This window comes from Bombus vosnesenskii, unplaced genomic scaffold (genome assembly GCF_011952255.1).
Source record: "Bombus vosnesenskii isolate JDL3184/JDL3185 unplaced genomic scaffold, Bvos_JDL3184-5_v1.1 scf7180000013266, whole genome shotgun sequence".
Taxonomy (NCBI): Eukaryota; Metazoa; Arthropoda; class Insecta; order Hymenoptera; family Apidae; genus Bombus; species Bombus vosnesenskii.
In genome coordinates, this window is record NW_022882926.1 from 1,901,452 (window position 1) to 1,921,928 (window position 20,477).

The 20,477-nt window shown below is 40.7% G+C and overlaps 1 protein-coding gene across 2 annotated transcripts in view; it reads right to left on the reverse strand.

The window, feature by feature from the left end:
* Positions 1-20,477, reverse strand: part of LOC117230365 (beta-1-syntrophin) — a 349,898-nt gene that overhangs the window by 11,155 nt on the left and 318,266 nt on the right. For both annotated transcript variants that reach the window (XM_033487749.1, XM_033487750.1), the window contains exon 5: positions 17,956-18,179. In XM_033487749.1, the coding sequence (XP_033343640.1) occupies positions 17,956-18,179 (224 nt within the window). The remainder of the gene's footprint in view (positions 1-17,955; positions 18,180-20,477) is intronic.

Below are 20,477 nucleotides of genomic sequence, written 5' to 3' on the forward strand. Positions count from 1 at the left end.
GAGAATGGATGTTCGTCCGAGGCCTGTAATCCCGGCCAAAAGGGACGAAGCAGAAGCCGTTTGCAACTTGGAAGGGGTAAACTTTCTTCTCTACCCTTGTGAAGACGAGGAGGAAGAAGTGTTTCGGTCGTAGCCGAATCACTTCCGGTTTGTCTCGCAGTAAAACTTCCTTAAGTCGGTCATTTCGTACCTCCGTGGGCCCGATACGGACCTCCTCGACCGGAAATAGCTTTTCGGTGCTCCATTTTCCACCCCCGACCAACCCCTTTTCTCTCACCTCTTTCTCAGCCAACCCTCTCTTCTCTCTTTCTCCTATCGCTTCCGCCGGTTTTCTTCGTTTTTTGGCCAAAGACGGTTGAAAGTGGACACGAGACAGCATCGACCACCGCTCAACGTCCGGGAAACTTTCGGAAAAGTCGGGTCTCGCCTTCTCCGCGGCGAAATAAACGGATCGATGATCGGGTTACCGAGATTAGGTCCGCCCGGGAACAATACCACGTTGAGTTTCACGGTTTTTAAAGTTGAAGAACACGATTAAGCTTATTGTGTCATTAGAAACGAGCCTGTTGAGATCATAAAAAGGTAACCATTTTGTAATTGTCTAAGAAAAATGGAACGCATGCATGGGACATTCGTGTTCAAGTTATCTTTGTCAAACGAAATACTATATTTTCCTGTTCGAACCGTATTGGCGTCTCTTAAAACAAATTTAATGCTATGATCACGTATATAGCACAGTTTTGAACAGACGAAGATTTTCAAAAGTCGGCGAAGTCTTCCGTACACCGAGCAATGTTCATTCGTGACACAGATATACGAGTATGCCGGTATCTTTTGACATCTTGAAGGATATACTTTATACGTACATGCTTTACAATGGAAGATACAAGCGTGAAATTCGACAAGAGACAAGTGATACGGTGTGATTCGAATGAAAGAAGGATACGAATTTTTGAAAATCATATTGCAGCGAAAATTCGAACAAACCGAAAGCAGGATCAGCTATCGTTGGGATTCTCCGATTGGTCGATGTGTTTAAGCCGAATTAAAATTTGATGCAGCAATGGGCCCAGCTCAGCAGATCTTGATTAAAAATGAAAAAACGCTGCATTTTTGATAAGGGACAGACTAGCGTTCCCCGATGGTCGATGGACAGATCGTGAAAAATTTACGGACCAGACCGCACTCCATCGGTTTTTGCTTCCAGCGCTTCTTTCGCTGATCATCTGCCTGTTTTACCGTCTCGTTTATTTGGTTGTATGTTAAAACGTACAAGAATGTCGCAAGATGGCCCGAGACTCGGACAGAATCCTGTTCTTTTTCACGAGATTTGTTTTTCCAAAAAATGTACAGAGCAAAGATGAAATAGAATTTCGTATCAATATTTATATTTCATTATTATTATCATGATGATTATCGTTCTAATGCTGACAAGGAGAGATGATAAGTCTCTCTTTGTATCTTGCTTTTGTAAATTCTTCGAATATTTTGTACTTTTCCGATATTAATTTTTCTCAATTTATTTCGATTTATTTGATTATTCTTTTATTTTATTTATTGTCATTTTATTTATTATAACGTTTCCATATATTTTTACAATTTTGCGTATGACATTTGAGACATAAGGAAATTCTGCACCAAGAACGTAATTTCACGAAAACAAAGAGCCATACACCCAGGCCCTTTTGGGGTTGTTTCCCTACCAAACTAAAGCATCGAATGCGCATACACTCAAACTCATACGAAATCTACAATTCTTGATATCTCCTTTTGAATTGTAATGAACTTATTGAAATTCTAGTTTTATAATATGTATTAACGCTTGAGTTGACAATTATAATAGCTGCTAAAGGACTTTGTTCTTTTTATATTTAGAAACTAATCAATAGAAAATACTCTGGACATTTATATGTTTGCCACAAATCTACAGACCTTCGATTAATCTTCGTGTTCATTTCTTCGTTTTCCTAATTTTCTTCTACGCGCACACTGAGAAATTTACTGAATCGTGTATCGGTAGAGAAAGATCATCATCGATAACGAAGCATTGTTTTCTATCAATCGTTTCAGTGCGTTATGAAAGCATTAGAAAAAATGTATTTCTATCATTAATAATTGATAAAAAAAAGTAGTCCTTCCACAGTCGAAAATCTTCGTTTTGGAAGCATTAAAAATATCTCATATTCATACCTTTGATTTATTATCGAGCTGACGTGGCACTGCAAATTTTATCGTAGAAAAATATAGTAAACTAGAACGAGTGTAAAAGGAAGATAAGAAAATATGAAGTACAACGACAGGAAGCTTTGTAATGCAGAGAGTATCACGGTTGCTTTTCCATCTAGGTGATCACGGTTCGAACCCTAGCAGGTTTTTCCATCGATTTTAAAAGGTTGCCCGAACAATTTGGTTAATTACTCGCAGATAAGAGCGAAACGAGCGTTTTAAAAATTTCCCTCGGTTGAAAAAAAGTTTGGGAAAAAGAGAAAGAATACTTTGAAACGAGTTTCGTGGGATAACGAGAGAGAATTTTTCTTAGAAATGAAAGCTCGGTTAAAGGGTGTGTAATTAAGCAGAAAAGGATTTTGCGAGAAAACATTCTGAAGAAAAATTTCCTGCTAGTTTATCCGACGATAAACACGTGAAATGTGTTGAATTTCATTGGAGAACAACGATCAAAGAACAGACGTGTATCTCTAAAAATGCATGATATATAAAACGAGAAACTGTAAAATGAAAGACAGGAAGGAGAACAAAATAATGAAAAGCACGAAAACTGCATGAAAGGAGAAAAGTAAGGTAAAAACGCAGTTTCCAACAAACGTAAATGTTTGTACGTTAAATCTAATCTCTGGTCTTGGTCGAAAGATAAGAAAAGATCGACTTAGACTTGCAAAAACGATATGAACACAGTCATTTGTACAAACAAAGAGTGGCGTCGCGAAAACAACGTAGTGTTTTCAACGAAGAAAATATTTTCGCAAGGAACAATACCAAGGAACAGGATACGAACGAGCGCAGTTTTTTCAAAGGATTTAGTGCCATACAGCGTTTGATCTGCTCCCCTCTGTAGAGAATTTTAGCGTTAAAAATGGAGCTTGGTAAATTCGGTTACACACTACGTGTGTAACATCGTTAACGTGGTAATTTGTGTTGGGGCCGTGCATCGTTGGACATCACGTGTAACAAGTTGCTCAACGGGTGATAAGCGAGAAATAAAGTTTTTCACGCGTGATATAAAACGCGTAACTGCCCTTCGAAATGAACAGAGAACGAAGGGATTGTAGCCGGAGAGCGATTCGGAACATTCTACACGATGATGAACGTGTTCATAATTCCGTTGCAGCCGTGTTGTGCTACCGTATGCGCCCTCGAGTTAATCAGGCTACGTTATTAGCGATAAAATCCCCCGGTAAATCACATCCGACAACGCCTTTCCTCGCCGTATTACACGCAATAAGCGTTATTAATATTTTTAGGCGAGTCGACTACGCTTTTTACACGAATTTCTCCGAATTTCCGCCCCGTTATAGTCCATGGTATAATTTAGTTGTCGCTGTAATTCCCTTGTTTAGTTTTATCACGTGGAAATAAAAGCGTGTCCGTTGGCCGAAGCTTAAAATTCACAAGCTAATAACAACTCTGTTATCGACGCTGTTTGTCCACGGTAAAAGTGCCTTCCTTTTAATTACGTTCACGGCTTGATGAAATTGCCGGTAACAACGGGATAACGAAGCGCAGAGATAAGGTTCGAGCTTGAGTAATTTCACGATGATTAATCTAATACACATTTTCACTTTCTCGCTACGATTTATTCGAATTCGTCGTGACGGATTAAAATCATTTTCGCGAAATCGCGTTTCCTCATTCGCGAGATATAACAAAGACGAGGAGCTGAAACGTTAAGAACGATGCAAATGCTAATAAAATAATAATCACGATTGTTTTCAGTAAGAAATGTAAATGTAAATGAGTAAATCTCATCGCAGGGTAGATAAAAGGACGAAAGTAGAAACGAAAATAAATTTTTAAATAATTAACAACACGCATCCCTTGTCGTTTATTGTCTTTCTGAACCCGTAAAAGTGTCAAATGCTGATACTTCACACAAAAGTTTCAGAAACAACTTTCTACTGGATACCTTCTCTTCGCATTCTGACATTTATATACAACGTTCGCCGTTTCAACTCCACAAATCGATCAAAAGGATCTCGTACGAGGAGGATAAAAAGATGAAAAAAATGGAATATCGCGAGAATAGACGGAGAAAATGGAAGTTAGGCAAAGGAAGAAACGAAAATCCTGAAACTCGAATATTGCGCTCACGGATTGCACGTGCGATAGGAAACTGTCGACGACATCTTCGATAATTAATGCCCACCCTAGGGGGTTTAATTGATCCGGTTCACCGTTCGATTATCGAAACCCCATCTTTCACACCGGCGCGGTACGGCGCGGCGTGCACGGTTCTCGCGTCTGACCTGTAACTCTCTGCCGATCCGTATTCCCTTCGCTCTATCCTGTCCCTTCTTTTTTCCATTTTCAATCCGTCCCTTTCGATTCCCGGTCCTCATTGTTCTCTTATTTACCGACCCCTTTCCTCTCCCGTTTTTCATCCACCTTTTTATCCGGTTCTTTTCATCCGGAAAGTCAATCAGCCGCGACGAGGCAAATGTTTCTCTTGCAGTTTCCTTTTCCGAACGAGTCGAAATCAAATTTTTCTGCGAATCTAATTCTGCAATAGGTAGTTTGCGTCACTTTTAAAGAAATCGTCGTTTGATGTGAGCGGTGGTTATTTATCAAATTTGGTCAATGCATTTTCCGTGCTTTTGCTGCCTTAACTTTTTCGCTTCGGCAGTCCAGTCCGCCGAAGTACTGTCACTGAACGAAAACGCGTGTGTGGTTGCCGTATATACGTTTTCCTAAGTCTTAAATAACAATAATTCTTGTAAGAACCATATATGAAATATCGTTTCACTTTCAATGGATTTAATAGATTTTTTAGCATGAAACAATATACGATCGTTTGGATGTTTAAATATATTGCGAGGGACGTTTTGATGTTGTTTCAACAATGAGCAAATCTAAGAAGTGATCAATCCAATATGTCAATAAGATCAACAGAAGATGATCTACTGATAACGAAAAAATATATTATTCACTACAGATAGCACTTGTATATGCATCATTTGGATGCCGGATATACGGGGTGTCGAACCCAGGAGACGTCGCGTGGTCGTGCGGCGCTTGTACCCACAGGTTATCCCGTGGATGCCGCCTATAAGCGGCGCTCGAAGCGAAAGGGTTAATAGAAAGAAAGAGAAAAAAATACTGTGCCATAAAAAATCAAATCCAAGAGCCATAGAACGGTGAGTCGCTTAACGATTTTTTCGGACCTCGTAGAATAGCTTTTCGTAATTTTCTCAAGCAGATGGCCACCGGCGATGAAAATTCCATTTTTAAAATGAAAGGATTGCCTATGTCGAAGCTCGCTCGTTACAGTCAATCAGTAGAACGAGTCAATCTTTCTATCATTGCATTGCCTTGAACCAAAATAACCAAATTGAAAACGGAATGCCAAATTAGTATCTACATTGAATTAATATCGGCAAGTACCCTTTTTTATTATTTAATCTGTATTTTACAATTTGTCCGGTTGGACATTTGGTAAATTTTTCTAACTTAATTGTTAAATAACATGTGGATGGCTACCCCCAGCGGGATACCATCTTCGACTATTTGTGCTATTTTATTTCTTTAGTGAGGTGAGTGAGGTGTTTTCTTTTTAATCTTCTCTCTATGAGAGTTTTGCTCGCTTCAGCAGCCAGCTGGTTTGGATGCCTTGCCGTTCTTTCCTTACATTTTTCTGCGCACCTATCGATTTCTTCTTTGACCGTTGGTATTTTTAAGTCTTTGCGTATATCCTCGGGCAAGCATCTGTGTACCGTATTAACGCTATTGAGATATGTATAATTTTATGTGCTAGACTAGGTTAGATGCGTAGTAGTGATACTTGTATGTGAATATCAATGCGTGGAAGTATGTGTGTGCGCGGCGCCTCGAAAACAAATGAATGTAAACTGTTCAGTCGGTTAACAGTCGGGTATGGAAGAAAGTGCTGAGACGCGTGCAAGTGTGTATCGATGAATATCTTTGAAATCGTTTATCAAATAAATATATAATTATTCTAATATAAATTCTAAGTGTAAATTTAGTATTCCTATACCATTATTTCGGCTATTAAGATCCAAAATTCTCAACAAACGCTATTAACGAAAGCACGCACGATCGATAGCGAATAATATACCACGAGATATTATAGCAACGTCTTACGTTCGAGCGAAGATTAACAAGCCAGAAGCGACAAGTGTTTCACTTCCTCTTGCCTCGCGATATTTCAGATTACCACCCCCTTCACCTCGTTTTCATAATGTCGTTTCCGTAGCAGAGTGGAGACAAAGAAACGAGCGAATTAACTGGAGTCCCTCTGTTTGCAATGAAAATCCAATTTCGTTTGAACGCGGCTCTTCGAACGCGGCCAAGTTTCCGAGTAAAACTGATCCGGCGTTTATGCCACGGGTAACCTGCCGCGATAAATAAACGGGCTGCCCTCTGCCTACAAGAGATGGTAAATGTAGAAGAAGGTGGAGAATGGAAAAGTGGCTGAATTAAACGAGCGACGTTAACTCGCTCGTCTCGAAACCCTTTGTCGTTCCGTTCTACTTTATGAAATCTTCGCGTTGACACGCTTACAATACTTAGAAACTTTAATCCGCCCGTTTGTCACGTCCCAGTTTTGCTTTTGTTTGCAGTTAAGATAAATCGGGGACACCATCGCGTAGGGAAAGTATGTTTAAACCATATCGCGTTTGGAATTCACAAATTCCATCAGCAAATGCGTCGAGGATTCAAGTTACAGATCTGACGAGATTGAGTTGTATCTGAGATGGTTTTTTCGAATCTAAAGTTCATTGTCTCGCACGTATTACGTATTTTTACGGTGTATCTAATTGTTCATAATTATTCTGTTAATTTATGTCCTTGACACGTTGACTGCCACACGTGTTTTCACTGAAATCTCTGTCAGGTCACACGTGCCGCAGTACCAAGCGTTCTCTGTTAGGTACTCCCATCGATATTTTAATAATGCGAGTAAATAATCTTTTTAATAAATCATTTTCGTATTATTTTATAACAATTTAATAGTTTTATTATTTCCTCTAGAATATCTTTTCAAATGCCTACGGGTGACGCGGCCCTACCAGAAACTTTGCTGTCACCCGAATATGGGTATCGCGACAGTCAACGTGTTAATCTATTTATCCGCGTTATTCACTTGTTTTACGGTTGAGTTTATTTGTTTGTAGGCTACATCAGAAAGTTTTCTGTGTTTTCTCTTATCGGCAACGATATCACAGCTGATCCTGAGTAATTAATTGATGCGGTTACACGGCTTAGTAGCCAAACAAATTACAAACCAGCATACTAAGTATCGTTTATTTCATTCATCTTCCTCGAGAAACTTAATGGAAAATTGAAATTTAAACACGGAATTAAAGATCATAGATATACATATTTTTTTTTTATTTGGAAGAATTTTACAGTCAATTCTCACTGAGAATTATAAGTAAATTATTCTGGCGCGGTACTATAACTTGAATAATAAGTGTGTATTGTATGTTTGATTCTAGTTGAATCTACTGTTTAAATCTAATATATATATGAAACATTCAAAGCGAATTTCCTTTTACTTTGTTAAGGTTTTATCTCATAATAGAGAGAGAGACAGAGGAAATGCGTGGATGAATGTATAATATCAGAGTCGTCCGAAAAGTTTCTTTCGTTTTATAAGGAAATAATGGATGCACAATATTTTCCGTTTTATATTATTATATCGAATTATATATGATCCATTTTGTTCTATCAAAATAAAGATCACAACGTTCAGTAGATTATTTTCATGTTTGTATAAAGATGCGTCGTTGTAAAAAACGTGTCTGTAAAAGAAAAACACTTTTCGGACAACCTAATAGAAAAATATATTTAAGCAAGTTTAAGCATAAGTATAATGTGTATGCTACTCCAGACCCGCACGCTGGTAGCGTTACTTTACGAAAGAGCTTCGAAGCCATGGGTCTATGGGTATTTATACAATTACGGTAAACTGGCCTGTCTGTACCCTGTTGCATCATCTGTGCAAGGCATGTTCCTAGAAAACTATGAGGCTAAGAGACCCTTCAAATTGATTTAGTTTTAAACAATACTCAATGACTTCGAGGGCTAAGAAAACTAAACTTCAGAAAAGATGTACAGTTTTCCTTGAAGTGGGATTCACTTCAATATATTTAATACAGTAGACAGGAGGCGAATCAAGTTTCAATTTAAGTCTTATCATTTCCTTGAGTTTCCCCGTAAAAATGTAAATTTGCATAAACACTCGCAGTCGACATGTTTCATCTATAACAATATAGAGATTATTTAAAAATATATTTCAGATGAAAAGCCTGTTAATTGATAAAGCGCTTTCTCGCAAGTGATTTCTCGCGAGGACATTGAGAAACGCGTGAAGCGAACTATTCGCGAACTACGAACAAATACCCCGAGAAAAAGGGCATGTGACTCGGGCGTAAATCTCGACGAGGCTTCGCGAGATCCTACGGAGGATACAATCCGACCGAGTGATTCGTCGCTTCGTGAGAATGAAAGAAGGTTTTCAGAATCGAATGGTAGAAAGAAGGAGCGAGCAAAAAGGTGGTAGAAAACGGTAGGAAGAATTACCAAGGATTCACCGTTCACAATCACGTGAAAGGTTACGTCGAGGCTTCATCCAATTACGTCGACCGGATTTTAAGCTGTTCCACCGGCGTTGGATCTGCCGTTTCAGCAGCGATTCTATAAATTACGAACTCGTGGAAATATTTCACCGCTTGCGGGGCTGAGCGTAGGAAGAGCGAGAGGATAGCTACACGTTTCTTTCTCTTTTCTTTTCGCCCCTTGTGCTGTGGTGGTACGGTCATCCGGCTACTTTTCTTCCGGACACCGTGAAAAAGGTCAGGCCGCAGTTTCCTTCCTGGGCTGGGAGAAGAAGCCGGAAAAAGGGAAAGCCAGGGACACGCGCGCCCCGCAAAAAGGGTGAAAGCATGGTTCAAGGAAGGGTAGAATGTGAAATCCACAAATGGAACGGGCAACCTCCTTCTCGTCTTTCTTTTGGCGCGTTTCGACTGTTACTTTCTTTTATTGAATGGAAAAAGAAAAAAAAAAAAAAGAAAAAGACGAGGCGAATAAAATGAAAGAGAAAGAGGGATGTGTCGAATGCAATTTCACGGGACGACATGCGGATGTCTGTTGTTTTCCACGTGGTTGTTCTCCTTGTTGCTTCTCTCTCGTAGCAAGCTTTTCCCTGTGTCTGGCAATCGCGTCACGATTTCGTGAGTTTTATTTGTAATTTCGGAAGGCGCTGCCCGGATTTGCTACCGAATATTGGCCGCCGTCGACGAACCGTTTAAACTTTATCCTGTGGCAATTTAGGCGTAATTTCCTGAAATATTCTCTCCTCTCTTCCTTTCTCTGTGACGTTTCGTCAGAAATTCTATCGAGGTGAATCGATCCGTTTGCGAGTTTCACCCGTTCCTTCTTGACATCGAGTTTGCATTGTAAATCGTCAGGTTGTAACGCACGAGATATCTAACCCCATTTCGAGCCTTTTCTTTTTATATATTTAAGATACTAACTTTCTTCATTTCTACGTATACGAACGTACCTTTTATAGAATCCCGTGAATCGTGACTCGTTGGAACTTATCAATTTCACGCGTTACAATGTACTGATACAAATTACAACAGACGCGCTTTTTCCGAATCTTTTATTGTACGCTAACATTGTGGGATCTATCACAAAAAACGCGCGCTTGTTCACAGATTCGGCGATGGTCATCTCGAGGGCAAATTTGCCCGATTTGTCGATTCATAAATCTATATCTGGCCCTGGCAATACCAACGACAACGTGACACCGGCAACAACTGTAACGAGAAAAGTGACAGCGGTTCGAAAACTGCTGTTGAGCCGGCGTTAATCCGAATTGATGACCGTGGTTCGTGTCGGCCGACTGATAATAAATAAACGCGAATGGCGTGAACACAAAAAACACACACGCGCGGAGTAAAAAACATGAAAGAGAGAGAGAGAGAGAGAGAAAGAGAAAAAGAGAGAGAAAGAGAGAGAAAAATAAAATTTCTCGTGGGAAACCGACGTCGATATTACCAACCTGTGGATACGCGATACTCCGTGCGACAGATCACGCGCGAAAACGAGCGGTGAGCCTCTTAAGAGCGATAGGCCGCTCGAATTTCGAGTGCACTTTACAATAAATTTCTACCAACGCGAAATTGGATTTCCTTCATCTTTTGTTTGCCGCAGCGTGTCGATCATCGACCAACGTGTTTGTTTTTATTTTTACAAAGCTTTTGCAAAGACGAATGCTGCGCAAAGATTGCGCGTTCGAAGCGCGAGGGTGGAATTAGGATACGGAAAAGGCTGGAAATTTGGAAATTCTCACAGAGAAATTTCAGGGAATATTTGGCGTTGAAACGTGGCAAGAAATAGGAAACGATGTCTGATTATTATACATTTTCATTTGGGACAAAGTTTTTACATTTTTGCTTGGAACTGATTCTAAACAGTAGCTTGTAAAACCTTCGGTTTTAAAGAAAACCACGGCGAAAAAATATAGTTTCGCTGTGCCTTATATTTTAAGTTCAATATTAATCGTCGACACACAGATTCCCGAAATTTCCACCACCTTTGTCAACAAATTTTGCTTCATTCCCAATTAGCTTCGTTGCTCAACATCACCAACTCTGCTTGGAAGGTTCCTTGTTTTCCGCAGCATCCGTCTTCCTAAGTCGGACGATAAAGAGTCGTGGATCGTCGTGGAGGAGGTGGACTAAGCCACTCTAGAGGGAAAGAAACTTTATCGTCGCTGTCAGTCTCGTGGTAAACGAATGACGCCTTTAGCGGCCTTATCTATCCGTAATTTTTACCCTCTTCCTTCACGCGGTGTAGCCTGCAACATTTTTTTTCTCTCACCTCCAAACCCGCCCTCTTCAAGGGGTTCGATATCGAACTTTTGGGCCGCGTGCAGGTCATCCCTGTTCACGGCCGACGCGCATTAATATCGTCGCAGCGTTGGGGATACCGAGAAGCTCGGCTTTAATCCGTCAAATCCGAAAAGCCTCGCGAAATAAATGTCTAGCGCGATGATACGGAGAGTGGGAGGGAGCGAGTGACTGCGTTGGTCGATACCGTGCGCCACCCTGGGATCCGATTTTAAATATAGTTCGCATGGAATCGAATCGACCGACTCGTTTAAAAAGCAGCGATATTTTCCTTTCGGGGAGGTAAATTTGTGCAATTGCAGCGACAGGTTGAGATTTTCTGAACGCGCGTGATTTCTATGGGGCGTGGATTAACATTCTAGAACGTTAAAATAACGTGGTTCATGGTAGAATATGATTTGAACCGATTAGAGACAGCGACATAGTTTGTAAGTAGAATAAGACGGTGCATGGTCAGGCAGAGGAGAAACGGGATAAAACGCGACTTGTGCGATATTTTATAGCCAGCCAGGTCTATGAATATCATGTATGAGCGCAGAAATAATCGAAACAGAGACTGTACATTGACGTCAGATGGCGCGTTCTTTCTATCGCGAAAGTTGCTTCCAGTGGGAATAAAGTTTCGAAGAACGAGCTACCAGCAGTGGCGGCAATTGGGTATACGATGGCCGCGTTTAAGTGGCCGTTTTTCACGTCGCCTCGTTGAATATGTATCTCGGTTTTCTTCCATCTCCCAGCTGCCTGTCCTTCTGCGATCAAAAACAAACCGCTAACTCGTTAATCATTTCCAGGTAAAAACATACAAATTGTTGAGACCGAGGAAAAAGCAAAAATGGCAAAAGAACTGGTTTCTAAAGCGAAATGAATTATTGAACGTCCAAGTTTCAACAATCGTACACGCGGACCACTGTTCCCAATCGTATCTGCCGAGACGCAACAATATTTCCACGGCGGGGGTGATTCTTCACCGTGCGACAGATCCGCTCGGAAGCGAGTCGAAAATTGCGCGAGGAGCCGTCAGAAGAAGACGTCACATCCACCAGGCACTCTCTAACGCCACGAAATTCCCATATCTTCGGCTGACATATCGTCGCACGGCCTTTTCCTCGCTTCTTCCGTTTCTTCGCTTCTCCTCTTTTCCTCTCTCTCCTCCAAACCGCATCCGCGAAGGAGTACGACAAGCTTCTTACATAAATCACAAGCGTTTAACCCCATTTCGAAAGAGAACTGTCGCGTGTATGTGGTTGCGTTGAACGGCGGAACAGGCTTAGAGCCTCGAGAAGACGATGCGTCGACCGAGCTATACTTTAAACGGGCCGCGTGCTTTATCGGCCGCGTATTTCGCGTGACAAATCACGCGGCGTCTTCCGTTTTTCGATCGATTACTAAATCGATGGATTAACAAAGGCTGAAAGCAACCTGGTGTCCGATCCTTTAGTTCGATAAGCAATTTTACAAACTGGACTTTCCAACGCCTACGTTTCCTTGCTACCTGCGGAAAAGCTCTTCTCGTAGAAATTCTGACGATTTCATCGAAATTCTTACCTACTTGTTTATATACTCTTACTGAAAGCGCTAGTCTTTGAATACTCGTTACAGGTTTCCGTATATTTCATTCCATAGGGTAATAGTAATTTAGTATATATTATACTTTCTCACTATATACATATAACGTAATATATAAAGATACAAAAAAGCAGTAACACGACACTTATTCGAAATTTATATTGGCGATCAGTCGAGTCGAGTTCTTCTTTAACAGTTCAAAAGAAATAACCAACGAGAAGAGATGTGTTAGATCGCGGTGGCAAGAGTATTAAAAAGTTAACGAAAGCATCGTACGTCGAAAGTCGGAAAGAAAAAATCGCGGATAAGAGAGGTTGTTGATCCATCCGTCGATCTTTCACTTTCTCGCGTTTGCAGATCACGTACGAAGCCGGGGACCTCGTCAGAGGTTTGTTTGACGAGGGTATCCCATTCTCCGGCGATTAATCACTCGCTATTAATTAACCAGGCAATCGTTGGTCCCCGAGTGTAGAGGGTTGGAACGCTTCCAGCGTGAGTTCACCCTTTTCAAGAGAGCCCGTGATCGCTGCTTTGTACCAAGGTCACGGTCTTTAACTTTCATAAGCTCACACCCGATCCGTTAATTATCGTCAACTCCTTGGATTAATCGGTTTAAAAAGTATTACGCAAACACGTTCAGTTTTTTATCGATTTTACGCTACTTATGACTCTATCGTGTTTGAGATATACTCCGTGAAAAATTGGTATAAATGTTTTCTTATGATATCGATTTATGAATATCTATGCATTCATTTATGGAAATTTAATACGGCAAGGATAACACGGAAAGGTGTGTCAAATATTCAAAGTAAAGTATTCGTCACACTGTGAAGCAAATCTCTAGTCAGACTTTATCTCTTTGAATCTTATTCGTAAAAATATGAATTTGCATAAAAATTCACGATCATTGTGTCAGATTTGCAAACAGAAATATTTCTATTAAACTCTGATTCACAATTTCATCTACATCCTTCCTAAATTAAAGGTCTTAAAGGTCATTTTTACTATTTTCTCCTCCTCCAAGTATTATTTCATCAAACTGTTCTTCAAATTTTTTACTTCACGAATCTTGACTCGTGATTGCACGAAGCACCACAGAGATTCCTATTCTTAGCTTTGATATGATACAGGCTAATGATGGAAAGACAATGGACCGTGACAGTTGCACGGCAGACGTCGCGGTTGTTTCATCGACTGAGCTATTTGGAACAGACCATTCTGCAGACTCTCCATTCATTTCACCCTTAGCGCAAGACTCCAGACAGCAGTAGAATAATCTCACGCGTGTCATACCTCTCGTAGTTTCCCTACCGTCGCACCAAAGACGGACTACTCGCCTGTACTGGAGATGACTTTGGACAAATCAGATTCGCACAACTGTTCAAAACTGCTTCAGCTTTAAACCCGAAAGCGCTTCGTCCTGTAGAATAAACTTCTGCGTATCATAGAAACAGATCGCGAGGTGCTTTAATCAAAATTCTTTGGGAATTTATCGTTGGCAATTAGAGATTCGAAAGTTTCGCGAGAGAATTGTTCAATTTTCTCTAAGGCTCCTTACCAAAGGGAATAATATCGGGAAGAATCGAATAATATCGTAGAAGGAAATTGTCTAAGGACGAAAGTCGTTGATAAAGGAAATCGTTATTTAAACGAGCAGGGTACGAGGTTGCCCCCGTAATTAATAACCGAACAAGTTGCCGCTGCATCGAGGGTAATTTCGGTGATTACTTTGGCAACGATTACTGTCGGGGGACTTTGCGCGCGGACGTGATTCTGAAGTTTCCGTGAGCGGCGTGCTAAATCGTTAATTACGATCAGCGCGATTAATCACTCCATTGGCGACGACGGCAATTTAACCAGGCACGCTGGCCAACACACGAGATGTAAACAAGATTTAAAGGCGATCTGCTGTAAAATACAATCGTCTGGTTAACGATCGAACATTTTTCCCACACCACCTCGTGCAACGTTTATTCTCGTTTGCCTGGTTTTTCGAATGAAAAAAGTAAAGACGATAAAGACACAGGGGCTGGTGAAATATACTGGTAAAAAATTTCATAGATACTCGGAATCGAGTTTATTCTTCCATCTGATATATTCAAGTTCGTCAGAATGCCAGAAAAAGGTCGATTTTCGGCTCGATTAATACTTTTTACAAGGTTTTACAAAGTTTTAAAAAATAATAATAAGGTTTTAAATAATAATAAATTTTACAAGGTTTTAAAAAATAATAATAGATACAACTATCGGACGACGGAATCGCGTATGCGAGAACGTGACCGATTGCCAACGAATAGGCTGGCGGTCGTTGATTTCTCATTTTTCCATCGTTCATCTATCCTTCACATTTTCGCTTATTTTGTCTGGCAAACGAATCTAACCGGTCATCGCGGTATTAATCGATCGGTCAATGGGAATCACTCTCTGTTGATCGACCGATGATTTTTGATCGTTCACCATTTTTCGTGTTTTTCATTCGTCGATACACCACTTTGGTGAATGTTTCTGTTTGGAAATTCGATTCTTTTCCCCGCGTTTGTATACCCCGTATCGTCAACTCGATTATTATCGTCGAACGCTGCGCGAAAGCTTTATGGCCGACGATTACTTATCAATTCAGCCTGTATCTCGCCGTGATGGTAATTCAACAACGAACAAACCTCCCACCCTGTTTTCTTCTGCGTTCAATAGATACAATAAAATATACATATATATACTAGCTCGCGAAAATATTTTAACACTTACCATAGAAAACTAAACTGTTATCATTATACTATACGCGTTATATAAAATATTTTGCAACTTCATTAATACTATAATAACACGACTATCGTCATACGACATAAAAATACGTGTAAAATACGTCTGCGAGTATTCGAATACTTTGATACGACCCGATAGATCAAATACAAATTTCTTGAATCCCATTCAGATCGAACTGATAACCTTCGAGTTTTTGAAATGAAAGGACGACTGTGTTTTCGGTGTCCGTTTAACGTTTAACGTAGACGGGAAGATCGTTTTCTTCGTTTTCTGATGGCCGTTTCCACGACAGCGTAGTATTAACCACACAGTCTCGACTGGCGGCTCTCTTGGCCCAGGTTGCATTAACTTTCCGGATCGCGAGCACCCTCCAGCGAAATCCAATTCCAGGGAATGCGGTCATTTTCGCGTCTCTTTCCGCCTCTGTTTCTATCTTACGTCGCCGTGGGCAGGACTTCTCCGATTACAGGGCACCGCGACCGAACAAATGGACACGCTGTTTCCTTCGAACAGGAGCATCATGACGGGATTGCTTTTAGTCGAGCATTGCCGGAAATAAAATAGGTTCCGTGAAGCCTTCCTTCAAGTGAAAGTCTTCGATCTTGATCGATAAGTGATTTATGTAACTAAGAAAGTGTCGAGGGATCTTTAATTCCTTGCCCAATTGAAAGCATCTTCGATTTTAAACTGATCTTTGACTTTTTAAAACTGATACTCAAGTTAGAGCAAAGTCAAGCAATACAGAACTTGGATCTTTGTTTAGAGAACATCCTCATCCCCTAATCAAAGGGTCTAACAAATAGAGACGATATTTTTTAAACTGGTCTTCCTTCTTTTACGATTAATATGTTCATCCCAACTTATATATGTTCTCTACTCGGTTATATGATTTTATATACTTAACGTTACTACAAAAAACATGTTAATTTCTTAGATGAGAACAACGGAAGACTAAATTGATACACGAGCGAAGAGCATTAATTCTAATCTTTTAAACGTTTTTTAAAGCCAGATCTTGGATCTACTCACCGCATAATTCAGTTTGTATATAATGCTAATATTACAATATAAAAATTGAGGGACCTCCCAAATTATGTCTTCCTTCAATGAAACATCCGGAAAGAAAAAGAACATAGAGGTAGAAACAAAAACCGCTAATTCATTGTATCGAATAAATTACTCCAGATTCAGAGACTCGATACCGATCCAAAGGAAACGTCGAGAGGATCTCGCACCTCGGCCGAAACAATCGCATGGACGAGACATGGCCGATCATCGTGGTGATATTCGCTGGACAGACAACCGCGAAGGTGTCACGTCGTCCAACAGATACACACACACACACACACAAACACATGCATATGGACACATACAGTTGTGCAAGCACGGACACATAGTAGGACAGAATTTGGCTCGATATCGTAGCCACGAGCTGGGGAGCGGGGGGCAGTCGATCGTGCCACCGGCAGGCCGGCCAACATAACGCATTCGTGTTCACTGGCACAGCCGGGGGATTACCAATGAGGCACGTCGGATTACCGCAGTTAGCGGTGTTCGTTAGACCACTATTTTAATTAAGACTATTATACGCGCGCTCGGCTATTCGTATCGCGGCGTCGGGACGGCCGTTACGTGCGCGGACCGTTAAAACGCGCAGTCCCCGCGACGTCGACTCGTTTCGCGGCCTATCGATTGCGATTATCGACGCGCCGCCTCCGATTCCGCATGATTGTTTGAGAGCGCAATGTACAAGTATGGTATGCACCGTTATACGTAGATACATCGTTCGGTATGTGAAGTGAAACGAGCAAGTTAGTTAGTCCCTGCTAGAGAAGGTTTACGCGTACTTTGAAAACGATTTTAGGAAGATTAAAAGACAAGGAATATTTAGCGCAGATATAAGTTGGAATTCATGCGATATTAACGTAAAATCAGTGGAAAGTTCGTTTTCAATCTACTGTGGAATCTCGGATCGTGAAAGTTCGCGTATAACGTCGCAGTAGAATAGGAGGATCATAGTCAGACCACCCGCGATTTAAGGTACTGGAGGTTTACGATGTAAAAATTGAAATAGTTGGATTTTGGGTTACTCTATAACCTCTATACCTTTTATATCTTCTGTTCTTATTACATTATTTTATACTCTCATAATGTGTTAATTTTCACACTCCTTTTGAACGATAAGATAAGTTTCTAAGTTTATGTCTGTAACTATGTCTAAATTTTAAGCGTTAAATGTGATTGTACTGTATGTAATATTTCAAATAGTTCACGTTCTCCACAGTTAAATTTACATATATTTTTCTTTCGTTATTATTCTCGTTACTGTTAAATATTTTTTCATACATATATTGCACCCAATCGACCGCTCGATTGCCAATCTATTCACGTACCAATTTCTTCCCTTTGTTCTACGCTTCTCCACTTTCCAATTTTCCACAGCGCCACCTTAAATTCTCGTTCTAAAATATTTACGACGCGCATAGAAAATAAAAATACAAATTTTGCTCACCTGGTAGCGATCAATGGACAGGTGATGCTGGGCGAGGCCCAAGCTTCGGGACTCCAAGGAGCGCACTCGTACAGCCTCAATTCCCGACCGGAAACGGCGCCGAAGACGCTGCGCCATCCACCAGTACATCCACCACCGAGTGCGAATCCACTTCCGGCTCCTCGCGAGGTGCTGGCGCTGCTTCCTGCTCCGTCCTCGCTGCTCTCGCTGCTAGCACGTCCGTTCTGTGGACAGATCGCGTAACACGACTCGTAAATCTTCTCTGTGCGTGAGAGTGGGATACGCGGGGTGTATGCACGTAACCAAACAGCCGGCTGATCGCGGCGGAAATCGTGATCCGGCACGATTCACGCCCCGTCGAGAATGCTTCTTTCGGCGACACGCGCGATTCAAGGCGAAGCGTGAGCTCCAGGCAAATTTGCGAGCCGCAGAAATTATGCGAGACACCTGCTCGGCCACGATAACAACACGCCACTGGAATTTGCGATTTCTCATTCCCTCGAATGCCACCATGTATACTACTATACTATACTTCTGTTGGTATATATACTTTCGTTTATAAGTATCGTATTGTATTGAGACGCCTGCTCATTTCATACAAAATAGATGAGACTGATTCAGATTAATGAGCAGAGAATTGGAATGTCGGAGTTTTGCATTTGTTTAGGATAAGAATTCAAAATGAATAACAATTTGTAGGTACAGTAATACCCGGATGTACAGCTATCGAGCGGGAATTGCTCGTCCATCTAAAATCGAGCGAAAGCCCGTACGTTCGATCCAGGGGTGTAACCAATCGTGTACGCTCTCGTGTTGTACGATTGCGGGAGGATTGTTTGATCGATTGCTTATGAATCTGACTATATTTATACACGAACTAGTGTGTATATGTATATGTGCGTTTTCAGATCCTGATTCTAACCGATTCTGCTTATTTTGACGTGACTGTGTTCTCGTAGATGTGATTTTGTTAATTCTCGAACTTTCGTGTAATTTTCGCGTGACTCAGTTCTCTGATAGATTCTTAGTAGATTCTGCAGATTCTGATCGAAAATTGTCTATTTCCGCATTCTTTATACCTCGTACCTTCTCTTTCATTGCACGTTGTGCAATTGAATGGGATGAATCGATCCCCCTTAGAAGGTGTTGTGCGAGGGTGTACATGGAGGTGATGGAACGCACACCTCTGTAGAATGTTCGAGAGTGTCCGAGTTATGTTGCGGAAACTATTAGGTCGGTCGTCGCATGACCGATTAGGAACTCTAAGGTTTATGACAGGGCCTCGATTATTGAGCTACGGAGAAGTGCTACGAATAAGTTAAAAATACATCCTATGGCAAATCCGTTGAATTACTCCCGTAACATCTGACCGCTGACACGCGGATGGTCGTAGCGCTAAAAATCTATTTCTTGGAAATAGCGGTTGCTTTCGTCTGTGGCGTAAACCTGCCTTAACGGAATTCTTGGTACATCGTGTTATAACATTGAACACACTATGTATGCGGAGTGGCGATTTCCCGACAATTGACCAACATTATCTGACTTCTGCTCAATCTGCTGCGAGTGTATCACGGGCACCAGTGAGAAGTAGACAGTGCGAATAAGACAAGATAGATAGAGTGTAATAAGACGACTGTAGAATCGGGACATTTCTTACTCCTAATGACATATTATATACTTCTTTAGTTTAATTAAAAATTGTTGGATAAATATAGTTATATTTGGTATTATTTTTATCGCACGAATCTCAATAATTTGACTATTTAGTAACGATATAATACAAAATTCTAAAAATTATATTCTTATTATATATAAATTATATTAATTTATATTATTATATTTAATTTATATTATATTAAATTATTGGGTTTGGCTCCGGCCTGTCTCGAACCAACAGTTCTAGAAATTGTTACGGATAACTCGTGAACATATTCGTCAACACATTCGCGGAAAAATTCGTCACCATACATTCCGACACTATTTTACTATGTGCAAGAGATAATAATTATTTGTGCTCGCATTTCTGTAGTTTAATTCTAGTGATAACATCCTAGGTAGATGGAAAGTGGTTGGAAAACTGAGTAATTTGTGGGATCATTTACATCATAGAAATGGAAATAAAATTTCCCTTTATTATCTAAGCTCTCAAGTGGCTTACATTGGGCTTAGTAACAATGAATTTTAAACACTCTGATAGTTGTCCACGAATCTTCATTTTTCTCTGGCATTCCAATATTCATATCTTTTTTTATATTTATATTTATATTACGCGAAAGTGATGGTATAGCACGTTATTGCCTTTACACGTTCGACGAGCATGTAAGTAGCACATGAATGAAAAAAAGAGAGAAAAGGGGGAAATTTTTCAGCGAGCGAAAGGAAACAACGATAGACAGGATGCATTGGCAGTTTCTTTCCACTTCTAGTTGCATTCCAGACATGCGTCGTTCGTAGGCGACACGGACGATGGAAAAAGCGGAATAAACGAAGGAAAGCAAAAGGGGAGACAGAGAGAGAGAGAG